At 38.9% G+C, this 13,725-nt stretch overlaps 1 protein-coding gene across 2 annotated transcripts in view; it reads left to right on the forward strand.

The window, feature by feature from the left end:
• The window catches only part of cntnap2a (contactin associated protein 2a), a 388,888-nt gene that overhangs the window by 185,547 nt on the left and 189,616 nt on the right, over window positions 1-13,725 (forward strand). For both annotated transcript variants that reach the window (XM_076888097.1, XM_076888098.1), the window contains exon 4: window positions 8,502-8,649. In XM_076888097.1, coding sequence (XP_076744212.1) covers window positions 8,502-8,649 — 148 coding nt within the window. The remainder of the gene's footprint in view (window positions 1-8,501; window positions 8,650-13,725) is intronic.

The raw sequence follows: 13,725 nt of genomic DNA on the forward strand, positions 1-13,725 counted from the left end.
ACTCCATAACAAAGTAATCAAAATGAGGGCACATAATCATCTTTGATCTTATTCTGTCCTTGTGTGTGTAAAACACACAGGCAAAATAAGTCTTTCCTTCTCAGCAAACACAAAGACTTTTTAAAAGAATATATTACTCGAAAATAACATAAAATTTTCTTACTTTCCGTTTTGTTATGTGTATATGCTATACAGTAGTATGTAAACATTATGCAATATTAGAAGTATGCTTTTTTCTTAAACAATTTCCAATATTATCCATGTTGCACTTAAGCTAATCTTCCTACACCATGGAGTCTCACTTGAACTAGTTACAAAAAGCCTTGAATGTCTTAATAATTCAATTCAGTTCAATTATGTTTTATTTATTTAGCACCAAATCACAACAATCACCTCAAAGCACAGCAGTCATATGAATAATGACAATACCCTTCATGTCAACTAGAAATGGTTTCAAGTAGCCTTGTTTTATGAAGGTGAACACCATCTTTTTCTGTGACCTAATAGGGGTCTGACTGCATTGAATTCCTGCACAAGCCCAAGTACATGATTGGGCATGATATTATGACCATCTGGCTACTATTGTGCTGCTCCCCCTTCTCCTCCAAAAACAGCCCTGACCCATTGAGGCATTTAGGTCTTCACTAGACCCTTGAAGGTGTGTTATGGTATCTGCCACCAATATTTTAGCAACAGATTATTCAAGTCTTGTAAGCCCTGATTTTGCACCTCCAAAAATGGGACTTATTCGTTTAGCACATCCCACAGATGGATGGCCACCTTCTTCCATTGCTCATGGTCCAATTTTAATGCGCGTTGTTGGTGCTTTCAGTGGTCGACAACTGCTAAGAGATGTCATGATTAACAGCCTAGTTGGTATATTGTCATTCAGAATTTTTAACTTCTGTTTACTCTCTCCTTAGCACGTTACTTCGATCCATTATAAAGACTCTTTGGTACATTATAACTACTTTCATCTCCAGGGAGAGACAGTCGATAACATAACCATTTGTACGTATGTTTTTTGGGGGGGTTTTACACACTGCCCCCCAGTGGCAGTAGACAGGCCTGCAAAGACGTACATACTGTACATCAGTGCAAAACCATTGCACCATCAAACTGAATCATTAAGAATAATTACACTCTGTCCTTGTAGTCATGATAGCTGCGCCCTAGCAGAAAGTTGTGTCAAAATGTTCTTAAGTACCAGTTTTCTTACTGATTATTAATTTGGTGCTAACACCACTAATAACGCGACGTAATACAAAGATGAATGCGTTCTCCCATGTTTCATTGAATTCAAGCCAGCCGCAAGTTACTAATGAGTCATGTCACAGATGGAGATGATCCATTGCTACCATCCAAACAGCAACTGCTGTCTGCTGTTGAAATGAATCGGGGAAAGACTCCAGGAGGTTCATTTACATCATACGAAATAAGGCACACTTATTTGATATTAATGTAAGATTATTAAAAGGTTTAGCATTCAGAGTGATGCGTGCATTCATGATTTGTGTTGATTCTTTATGCCTTACTCTTACTGACTCAAATTCCTGACACTGGTCAAAACTGCATCTCAACATAAAGAACATAAAGAAGACAAACTTGTTTGTTGACCAGTGTTTATCCCCATACATAAGCAGTTTCTCATTCACTCACACTGACTGTTGATGAACAGCTGCTGTCGACCACTAAATGAGTTATCACGTTCAGCATTAAAGTCCAAAATGTTTGAATTGAACTAATCAGAGGAACACTGCTGCTTGAAGTCATGGAGATTACTTTTTATGACTTCATCTTTTTTTTTTCTTTTAATCGGCCCTGATATAAAGTCTGTCTTTTAACTTTTAAGTCTTTATCTTGATTGGCTGCAGCAACTTCACAGAACTTGAGTGTCAGCCTATTTAATGTCAATTCATTCTAAATAAAGAGTTGAGTGTGGAAATTAAAATTTGCTGAGCGAGAATAACGAAGATGATGAATTCAAATAAGCCTTTTTCAGACATGCACTACTCTTCATTAATCTGATGACATCTCAACGTGTCAGCTTTATATCTGTATGAGCACCCTGGTATCTCTTCCTTAAGTCTGACCAGAATGCAGTTTATTGGACAGCCATATACTTGTGTCTCGCTAAAGCACTCTAAAGATTGTCCTAAACACCAATACCTTGCACTGTGCACATCAAATTTTATTTTCAGACATTTGTCAATGATAGTTCTCTCCACATACATAGAGAATGTGTGATCATGTTATGTCAATTCTAAAAAGTGCTGATCTTTTACACACATGGAAGTCATTGCAGAAGTGCTTCGGCTTACTCTGACACTGCCGTAGGAGACCTACAGTTTGTAACCATGAAGATCATCAACATGAATAATATGAACAAATGTAATGGGTTCTTTATTTTTAAACTCAGGCGTTTCAAGTCCCATCGCCACAAGTGTATACAATCAAGCACCTAGCCATGCAGTCTGCCTTTATAAACATTTGTGAAAGAATGGTTGTTCTAAAGAGCTCACTGGATCCTAGAATAACAGGATACCACTATTGCATCTTTTTTGTCTGCTAATGAAATATCTTCCCTCCAAATAAAACGTTTTAAGAGGTATTGTTTCAAAGTAGAAGGAAGCACACCACTCCAGCTGCAAAGTGGTAGAGTTGCAGAGCCCAGTCACCTAGTCGAGTGTTGAGACACATAGTAGTACGTTAAACTTGCCAGCGCTCTGTTGACTCAGACTTGCAAACCTTCTGAGACATTAACATCAGCACAAAAGCTGTGTGCCAAGAGCTTCAAGACATGGACTTCCTTGGCTTAGCATCTCCTTTAGATTTAATGTGTAGATGGCCCAGTGCTTTTGTCCATACTGGTATAAAACAACCTATATTTGTGACTGTGTAGCATATCAGTGACACTGGTATTATTACATATGGAAGGTCTGAAAAGCATGGAACTATGGAGAAAGGGTAGATCCCAGTGAGTCATAAAAGTTTCTTTACAACTTAAGTGGCTGTAATGAAATTTTAATTGGTCTGGCAACAGTTTCAAAATGGTACTTGTGTGGACAGTGTATAAAAAATAGCACTGAGGTAAAATTCCTCTTTCCTACTGTATGAACTCTCTTAATATTGTATGATTAATGAGGACTGTAGAAACCATTTTATATCAACAGTGCACTGATGGTTTTAACTTTTTTCTTGATACTGATACTGACATGATACTGTAAAACTATTGCATGTCACTTACATCAGGTCCAAACACATGTACACACACGTGTTTTCTCCTGCATGTGTGTAAATTTAAGGGAAGACGTGATGAAGGTTTCTTGCTAAAATTTCCTATTTTTTTCACTCTTTCTATTACTATACAGTAATTAATGAGCCCAAAAGGCAGTGTGTGGAAAAAAGTATTGGTATGAAATGTACTAGAAGTGTTTTTCATTTTTCCTTAATAATGTATGCAAAGCAAAGAAAAGATTCAATTTTCCTTTGTCACCAATTCTTTGGGTGCCCATTTTAGCAGGTAAAGCCATTTAATTGGCGACTGAACTAACTATCTGGCACATACGGATACAAAATGAGATCATTCTGAACTGTTCCAATAAAAGACTATAAAGAGTCTCTGAAGCAGCTTATCGTGCCTTTGATGTACAGAAATCAACAGAAGTGCACATAACAATGGAAGGACATACATTCGTTTTAATCACAAACTTTCAGATTTGCAGTTCAATTCACTGTTCAAACTTGTAAAGCAAGAAATGTGTTGCCAAAAACAGACATGTCAGAAAGTCTATATAAACAAAACTGAAGCACAAACATATACAAGGATGTACAACTAAGCAAAATATTATTACATTTCTAAGCATAAATCACCACCGAAGAGAAAGAACTAAGAAAATAAAACATGAACAAAAATATGATTGAAATACAACAACAAAAAACAATACAAAAAATACAAAACCATTACAGGAAATAGCACAGATCAAGTTCCTCATTCAGCTCATTGAGCCCATCTGGAGCTGCAGACTCAGATCAAAAATCCATTTAGCTTCTGCCTGCAGCAGAAGTTGGTTGTGGTCCTCACCCCTAGTGGGATACTTGATTGACTGTGTAGCCCAGAATTTTAATTCTGTCAGCAAGTGTCACGAAACAGTAAGAAGAGATTTCCTATTGAGGCTTTGTGTGTAGCACGGTATACTCTCAAGATGTTAGCCACATGCTGTAGTATGTAACACCCAGCCCACTTTAAAACATTTTAAAGATTCATGACTTCAATTAAGCATTACTAGAATTTGTCCTATTTTCCTGGCACAGACACAGCCACCCACAGGGCTTCACAGAAACACAAATTTCTCTATGGTCCTTCTGTTTTGTCTCGTACACTTGTCAATAAAAACAAAAGACCAGACCAGGCCGGACTGATTTCCCCTGCCTGTTTGGAAGGAACATACACATAGATCCACACACACACAATAGCCCTGACTCTGGGCTGGTCTAACAAAGAGTCCAGCAGCAACAAGCAAATGCCAGAAAATAGCTTTCACTTGTTGTTTCTCAGTATCTAGAGATCTGTTCTCTGGAAGGGCCTCTCTCTGGCTGTCAAAACGCAGACACGCAGCACAAACAGAAATATGCTCGCACATATACAGACTGATTTTCAGTGAAACAAAAAAGAGAGAGAATAGACAGAAAGGACAGATGCTCATTCAGGAAATGAAAACATGCAGCCAGGGAAAATAAGTAAGCGGGTGAGGAGTAGCAATGAGGGAGAGCTTTTGAGCAGTTAGATAATGGGCGTGTGGAGAATTTTGCCAGGGTCTGTTTATGAGAGCGAGCATGCCGACGTGGATGTCTATCTCGTATACAAGCGAAGTGTGTTTGTGTATGTCAGACAGAGCAGACCACAGGGGTATTTTTTTGACCAGCTGTAGGAAAGTGATTGGCTTGTTCTTTCTTGAATGACAGCCCCTGTGCTCCAAATGGTCAGCACAGAGACTGGCTGGTTCTCAGCTTCCCTCATTATTTTCTTTTCCAAGTCAAGATTTCTTTCATTGCTTTTCTCCCACTGATCTCGTGGACTGCTGAAATCATGCGTGTGTCCTTTACTAACTTACACTGTTCTAAACATTCCAAAATATGATGCACATCCTCACAGAACTACATAAAATAGCAGTAAATATTTTTCTCAAGTATCAAGTAAACCAACTAATCTAACATTAACTGTACATATCACTGACATACTGTACATAGTAGGCAGAATCATGCAGAAGTATATGCAACTCTGCACGCATGCACATAGCAGCTAGTGAGTAAACTCTGAAATTTGCTTCAGGCACTTTGTGGCCTTTGTTGCCGTAAATTACCTCAGTTCTTGATTAAACAAAACGTCAAAGTGTCTAAGCTCTAAAGTTGCTTATAAAACACGCACACGTGCACACACCTCAACATAAACTGTCACACAGGCAGTCACACACATATATTTCCAATTACTCATTGGTTTGCCGCTTAATGATTTGACTTTGGAGTAGAGGGAATTAAATGGTTCACTAGGCAGACTTTTGCAAGGTGTTCAGCATCCACAGCTTTTTCCTCATCTTCATCCTCCTCTTCTCTTCCCTATCCTGCCTTCTGCCCCCCACTCTGCATAGTAATGCCTTTGAATTGAGCTGTTCATTCAGCCAAGCACAGATAAGTGTAGAAAGCGGGATGAACACAATAGGGAAATAGAGGGGGAAAAAAAAAAAGAGGATGGGGGGATTGAGCTTTTGGGTGAAGAAAAAAATGGTTTTGTTCTCTCTCTTTTTCTTTTTTCTTTTTCTTTCTCTGGTATACCTTGACAAGGGCAAGGAGAGGAAGGTGACAGCTGGACAAAAAGGAATTGAAGTCATCTGCATGCAGCCAGAAAAATTGTCAGAAGATTTTTTTCCTCTTTCGTTATTTTATACCCAACGATGAGGCGATCTTAACAGTGACATCAGGTTTTAACATTTCATAATTGCTTAAATGGCAAGGTCGTGCATTGGCAGTCTGTATCTATATGTGTGCATGGATGCTTGTGTGTATTTATGCAGATTGTAGATATAACTGTCATTGTGCTTCATATCAGAAGCCAACACTACAGGCAGTTTGGAAACAGAATACTGAAGGACAAACATGCAATAGAGAGCACAGGAGAAGAAAGCTTGAGAAGATTTAACAGCAAAAGAAAAAGATAAGGGTTAGAGGGGAAGAAGCTATTGTAGAATTGCACAAACAGCTCCAAAGAGTAACGTTAGCCCAGGTGAATAAAGGAATATCTCAGTTATGGAGACATTTCAGACTTCCAGTGTTTTGATGATGCGGTATGCAACTATGAAATGAGCTCAGCGCACATTGTTTGAAGTCATAACAGGCTCCCCGAGTGCTCAAAGTTACCAGTGCTGTGCTGACTCAAAAACCTCCTCTGGTATTAACATCAGCACAAAAACTATGTGACAGGAGCTTCGTGTCATGGGTTTTCATGACCTAGCAGCTACTGTCCATGTAATCTGTAGGTACTCCAGTCCTTTTTTTTCTATAGTGTGGAAGCTACTTTAAAAAGTACCGATATAAGCAGCAATTACACCTGGCAACTTCCACTTAATTGCTATGATTTAAAAGAAGAGAAAAAATGCTGTTTCCAGTCAACTTGCTTTAAAAAGCAAATTTAATGTAACTTTAAGGTTTGCATTGCTGAATCATCAGTTACCAGTCGTTGCACAAGTTAAACAGTATTGTCTTTCACATGATCAGAGTGGCTGCTTGATCTGTTGCCTAGCCACTGATGGATGTGTCCAAACTTCCTGCAGAACCACGACAATTTGTGGATTTGCGAGATTTTATGTCTTTGGGTGTAAAAGCCATAACTCTAGCTATGTCATGGTCAGGAGCATAACTATTAATGTGCTTGCTGTTTTTATTTATTTATTTACTTACTTATTTATTGGTGACATACATACAATACTACGCTGCAACCTTCTCTTTCAAAAGGCATACTTTATTTATTCCATAAACCTTTATGGAATAAATAAAGATTAAATATGAAACTGAGAGGAATTCATTGATAAAAGAAGCACTGTCCACTCCTTCACAACAGTGGAAGTTCAGTAGCTCTGAGCTAAGTGTGAACTCTTGACCATTTCCTCCTTTTGCAGATAGCATATCTTCAGGGGTACATTCTTGGGTCACTGAAGAGTCAGCTGAAAGCAGGCTGTCTGTGCAAGTTATTTTTTTTCCCATACACTCATGCTCTGCTCTGCCCACTCCATGTCTTATCTGAAATAACACATGGCTGTCTAGTGTCTTGCTCTCTTCTAGTTACCTGCTAGGCTATTAATGAGGCTTCTCCCCAGTGGTGTGTGCAAACTGTTCTGTGCATGTGTGTGTCGAAAGTAATGCATGGGGGAACGGGGTTGTGTTGTGTGTTTATTTCAGAGAGCAGAGCAGAATGCACAGAAGTGAAAATAGTTCAGGGACTGTGGTGAGGTGGATTAGTGGGCGGTTAGAGGTTCTCCCCGTCATGTATCAGGTCAAGTGAAGGAAGAGAAACTAAGTAGGAGGAAAGAAAACAAGAATGATGTAGTGAGAAGAGGAGATCATTTTAACGAGTGCCTCTTTTACTCATCCAGTGGGATTCTATAGTATTTGGTGAAGTGAATGCCATCCTTGTCTCATTTCTCTTTTCCATGTAAATACAATTTATTTTTTTTAGTGGGTGGTAAAGACTCCAGTCAGTCACATTTAAGTCAAAACAGCAAAGGGGGAATGCACTGTCAGGAGATGTACTTCAGTAGCCTGTCATTGAAATTTGACATCAAATAATTATGCTTACAGCAAAACATTGGAGAGCAGCTCATGCTGTCAAGCCATGATGTGTACAAAACAACCAGCACATGTTCAGTCATGGAACTGCAGCCACACTGGGGCTGTGCAGAGACACTTAAAATTGAAAGATAAATACGACATTTTAATTAGGCATCACTGCAATCCTAGAAGTGTTAAATAGGCATTATTTGCTTTTCAAGATGCCTTTTTTTTTAATAAGATGAGTTTTTAGACAGTATACCAGCTGTGTGGAACAAAGGGCTAATATAGCAAAGAACTGTAAACCTCATCAGTTACAAGCCTCTATTACTTGTTGGGACACATAAATCAGTCTAGATATGAATTGATGTGAGCAGGGAGTTTCTTAATGCATACGCAGCTTAATACAATATGCAATTTACTCCTAACATTCCCTACGGTTAGACTGTCCTATGGTGGGCATATTAGATATGTAGACTCATAATTATTTTGTATGTTTTGTGAGTGAGCACCTTCAGGGTAGGATGTGGTGAGTGGAACAAATACTCTTGTTCTGAAGTCCTGAAGCTGCTTGTTTGTCTTCAGGCTTGTGGCTTTGATGTATTTAATTTGTGTGTGTTGTGTGTGTGTGTTTGTGTTTCTCTCTATGTCTGTGTGTATATGAATGATTATGTTCATAGGCTTTCTCTGGGAACTCCAACTCAGAGAGTGCAGTTCGCCATGAGCTCCAGCAGGGAATCGTGGCTCGCTTCCTTAGGCTCATCCCGTTAGAATGGAGCGAGGAGGGACGGATTGGTCTGCGAATAGAAGTTTACGGATGCTCCTACTGTGAGTGGAGATAAACACACACACACACACACACACACACGCACACACAAAGACACACACAAACAGGTTTGGAGAACACCTGCAATGTCTCTTTTATATTTCTCTTACACACACGGCTAATCTAACACCTGTAACACCTTGAATCTTCACACATTATTAGACAGAACAATAATCAAAGGTGGAGGCATTCATTTGCATATTAATTGCTTTACAGTCACTTGGTTGGTCTGGAATCACAACACTCAGATACAACAGCCGTTTAAAGAAACCAGATAGATTCCACTCCTAAGTAAATATACTCCTAGTAGCCTCACAGGCTTTAAACATGTGCAGCCTAGCACTTAGCATTTCAAATTGTGGATCCATGTGGAGAACTTAATGATGGTTTGTCAGCTCCAATCAAGGCACAATGGAGCTATTTCTGCATGTGAATTAAACACAATCCCAGCATGAAAGCCTGCCACGATACATACATGCACAAATAAAATCAATTTGCAGCAATATGCAGAGCACGGCTGCAAACTCGCAAACATGTACAGATACACAAACACTCATACACTGTCTCTCGCTTTCTAACAAATGCATCATCCAGGGAACTGGCTCTCTTGCAGCCTCTTTGCCCTCATCCTATTAAAGGCTGCCAAATTGATTCTGATAACAATTTTCAATTAAGGCTCTGCATAAATTACGGTTATAAGTGACACACATACATCTTTCATTCGGGAGATGTGATTGCACTATGCGTGGATATGTTTGTGAGGGAGGGGGTGTGCGCGTGTGCGTTTGTGTGCGTGAATGCAAGGGCATGCGTTGTATTCCAGTCAGTCCTCGGTTCATTGATTATATTTTCCTTGTTTCATTTCCTTCCCATGTCAAAAGAAAAGCATGACAGTAATGATAAGGCCCACGAGATGTGCTGCACATACACTTAACACATACAGATGCACACATGCGTGCATAGGCACTCCTAGCATGAGCAACACAGCCATTCAGTTCATTTCAAGCTTATACACATTACTTCTCCCCACACATTTATAATCACACTTAGCTCATTTTGTTGGTATTGTCATTTCACTTTTCTCACACATCAATGGTGTCAGTGATCCTAACATGGAATTGCTGGGGCCTTGTTTTTACCTAAGACGATAAGAGATAATGTATTTTGAACAGATTTGGTGAAAGAGCTAGCTTTAAAACATAATAGAATTGGAACAATATCTGGATGCAGTTTTCCCAATTTGGAAAAAGTCATAGTATTCCAGTAACACTCAGCAAGATATATTTCTCAAATTTAGCAAAAGAAATGTAGGAACAATCAATAACTTACATAACATTGGGCATGCTGTCAAGCACCAGTGGTTCTGGAGTATTTGAGCAGGATGTGAAACATACCTTATGCAGCCTATACCCGCAAGCACTTTGAGAAAGAGGTTACCACTTTACTTTAGACAGCAGAAAAAGTTAAATTGGGCTTGATCCAAACTCACTGTTTCACATTGGCATTGGCAGTTCTCTGTGTGAGGGGCAGAGGCGAATGGTCAGACTGCTTTGAGCTGATAGGAAGGCAGCAGTATCTCAAATAACCTGTCATTACAGACGAGGTATGCAGAATAGCACCCCCAACATGTTGAACCATGAAGCAGACGGCTGCAGCATCAGAGGCCTACACAAAGAGCTACGTATAGGAGCTAAGAATAGGAAACTGATATTACCATTTGCACAGACTTATCAAAACTGGACAACAGGAGACCAACAGGTGGACCATTCAGATAGCAGGGTCAGAATTTAATATAAATAACATGAAAACATGGATCCATCCTGCTTTCTTTCAAGGCTCAGGCTGCTGTTGGTGGCACACTTTAGGGCTCTCGGTGCCAACTGAGTATCATACTTGAGTATCACTGCTGACCATGTCCATCCTTTATGACTACAGTGCACCCATCTTCTGATGCTTGCTTCCAAAGCATATCTCAAAACTCAAATAATCTCAAACTGGTTTCTTAAATATGACAATGAGTGCCTCCAATCTCTCTACCCTTGAAATTTTGAAGTTAAAGGCAGAGACCAGGTGTGAGATCCCTTGCAGTTAGTTGCTGTCTTTCAGCTTTGCTTAATTGAGAAAGCAATAAAATAAAAACAAGAATAAAGCACCAACAAGACAGTCTGGAGTCATTTTTGACTGAACAGCATTGAAGTGCAGCCCAAACCAGACAGGGAAAATTTACAATTTATAAATGTATAAATGAACAAAAACATAGTTACTTCATTTCATTAGCAACCAACTTTAAACCTTGAGCAGCATACTTTTAAGGCTGGAAGCAAGTAACAAAATAATACATAGCGTATTAGCTTTTTTAAAAGGTAGTGCACATGTTTCTCTCTGAAAACAGCATGGCAGCTCAAATACACGAGGGGAGGCTTAAAAATATGTTTATATATTTATGGAATAAGGGTGAACTCTTCTATTAGAAGTTGGACGTGAGGAGAGTTCTTATAACATTTCCTTCTCTCATGTCAAATAAATAAACACTTATAGTGCCAACTACTACGCATGTAGTTGGCATAAATTAAGACACGTTTTTCTGTGTTAAATTTGGTGCAATTTGCAGTAAATTGCCGGCTGAACCTGATTGATTCAGGTTTGTGTGTTTGCATCATTGTTTGGTGAAGCAGAGAATTTGCGCACATCAACACAATCTCTATGCATTTGTAAATAAGATGGAAATTAATTTCAAACCTTTGCCAATATGTTTGAGAGTTAAGGCACTCAATCCAGCCGAGTTGGGCCAAGGAAGGTTGCCTCCCACCAGATGCCTTCAGACCAAAAGCGGTCACCCAAAGACGGGTGCTGATTGGTAAACCTCTGAGGACCAGTTGTTCACAGCAACTACTTGCAATTGATCCCACACAGGGGAAAAAATCAATGGGGTCACTTCCAAACCACCAGTTTTTCTTGGTCACATATAGACTTTACGGTCTTATTTTTATTTCTAATCTGATTGAGGTTTTCACTAAATAGCACTAAAATAAAAAAGAAGACGAGGAAGGAAAACAAAAAATAAAAAACGAAACAAAAAAAAGAAACCTACTTGCTTGTCTCAAGGCCCAACTAAGCTCAGAGAGTCTGTGTTTCTGACAGATATGAATGTTGTCCACCACTCAGTGACATCTGTTTTGAGATGTATAATAAATGCAAAATAAGGAAGACACATGCTTAAAACTCAAGTATCAGCAGAAACACAGAAAGCGGGAAACACAACTACAACTACACATACACACACACTCCCTCTGGTCAGGTGCATCATCTTTCAGAGTTGTCTGTCATCTTTGTTTTGAAGCCTGCAGTGGTTCCTCATGATTATGCTGTCACTGCTTCTTTCTTCAGCATTCAGTCAGAAAATGAGAACTCATACATTTGTCTGTTCATCTAGCCATCCTTCACTCCCTGACTCTGCAGTTCCCCTAGAATCAGCTTCTTGTAAATGTTTTTCCCGCTTCCAAGCCGGAAGATGAAAGACGGGAGAAGTACAGTGTTGGGCAATGGCAGAGGAAAGAGGATGAAAACAGAAAGCACAAAAGAGAAGTAGTGGGAGGAAAAAGAGGCAGATAAATATAGATGTTATGTTTCCAGCATAATCACCAAATATGTTGGTTGTAGATGATAATTCTGGGTTCTGAAAATGTATGATAATTAAATGCAATGCCATATTATGACTCATCTAGGACTATGCAATAAAAGGCAGTATCTGTATGCATGTGTGTGGATGTGGTTGTGCCAGAGGTGCAAGCTGCAAAGGAGTCATGATTCACCGTGCTGTGGAATTTACATGCTCATTTCCATTTTGATTAACATAGGATCAACAGCAAATCAATTACTTCATAGATGAGTCGGTAAATAGTAGAAGCAATATGTGAGAGAAAGGGGAATCAGACAGAAACAGAGAGTACAAATTTAATTTTCCATACAAATGCAATCTCTTTCACAGCTGACTTCAACCCGTGGCTTTTTTTTTATGCCAAAGACCAAATCTGTTGTCAGTATGATGTATCGCCATCATAATCTGTCAAGGCTAAGAAATGTACTTATGGAGATTTTCTTCTGAATAGTATCTAATTCTAGAGTAAGCATCAGCTTAAACAGCATCATTCTGGCTCTCGGGCTCAATATTACATTAGAGTAAGCATGGGAACCGCATGTATGGTGTTGCAAATAAAACTTGCTTTCATGACAGATAAACAGTCTGAAACAATTATCTTTATTTGACCAAAGGAGAAAGTTACATCTCAAGTATTGTTTTCAAACCAACACAGATATGTGATTTAAAATGTGAATTAGTTTTCAGTGTTATGAAAGGGAAGTCAGTTTGTGTTTACCAGGAGAGAAAATTTCACATAGTCCAGAGTGCCACTAGAAACCATTGTCTCTGGCTCCTCCCAGCAACACCTGAAACAAGTTTCTACTAACTCGAATGGATACATTAGATCAAGAAACATTTTATACTATCAAGGTGAGGCTTGTGGTCCCTAGTTTGATTTATAGTTACTCTGATTCATCACAATAGCTTCACATTTAAAACTATATTTTAATCTGTTAGAATGGGTTAAATGTTTTGCAAAAACAATAAATAGGATAAAAAAAAAATAGTACTTTACGTAGGATTAAATTAAAATCTCTCTCCGCCCACAAACTCCACCTACACAGTCAGGAGTTGAGCAACCAGACTTGGCACACAGGTACATCTTAGATCCCTTTAAGGTTCTTATCTATAGAACCATATGTTATGACATCATCATTTTGCCTAGCAGCCACCTACCAATGAGTGATAATAACCCATATTTAACATCTATGCACTCATAATACCCATCATATAATTTGAATTTCACAACATTAATGGTTAATTTATATCAGCAAAACTCATGCATGGTATATTATAATGTGATCATGTTCCCTGGCAACCATTTAACAATGGGCAAGGATGCACCTTTGCACCTGTAAAACCTTAGAAAAGCATTGTATCATTTTAGTTTTGCAAGATTTTGTAGCACAGAGAACATGAATTATGCACATCTATTATT

This window comes from Maylandia zebra, linkage group LG9, assembly GCF_041146795.1.
Source record: "Maylandia zebra isolate NMK-2024a linkage group LG9, Mzebra_GT3a, whole genome shotgun sequence".
Taxonomy (NCBI): Eukaryota; Metazoa; Chordata; class Actinopteri; order Cichliformes; family Cichlidae; genus Maylandia; species Maylandia zebra.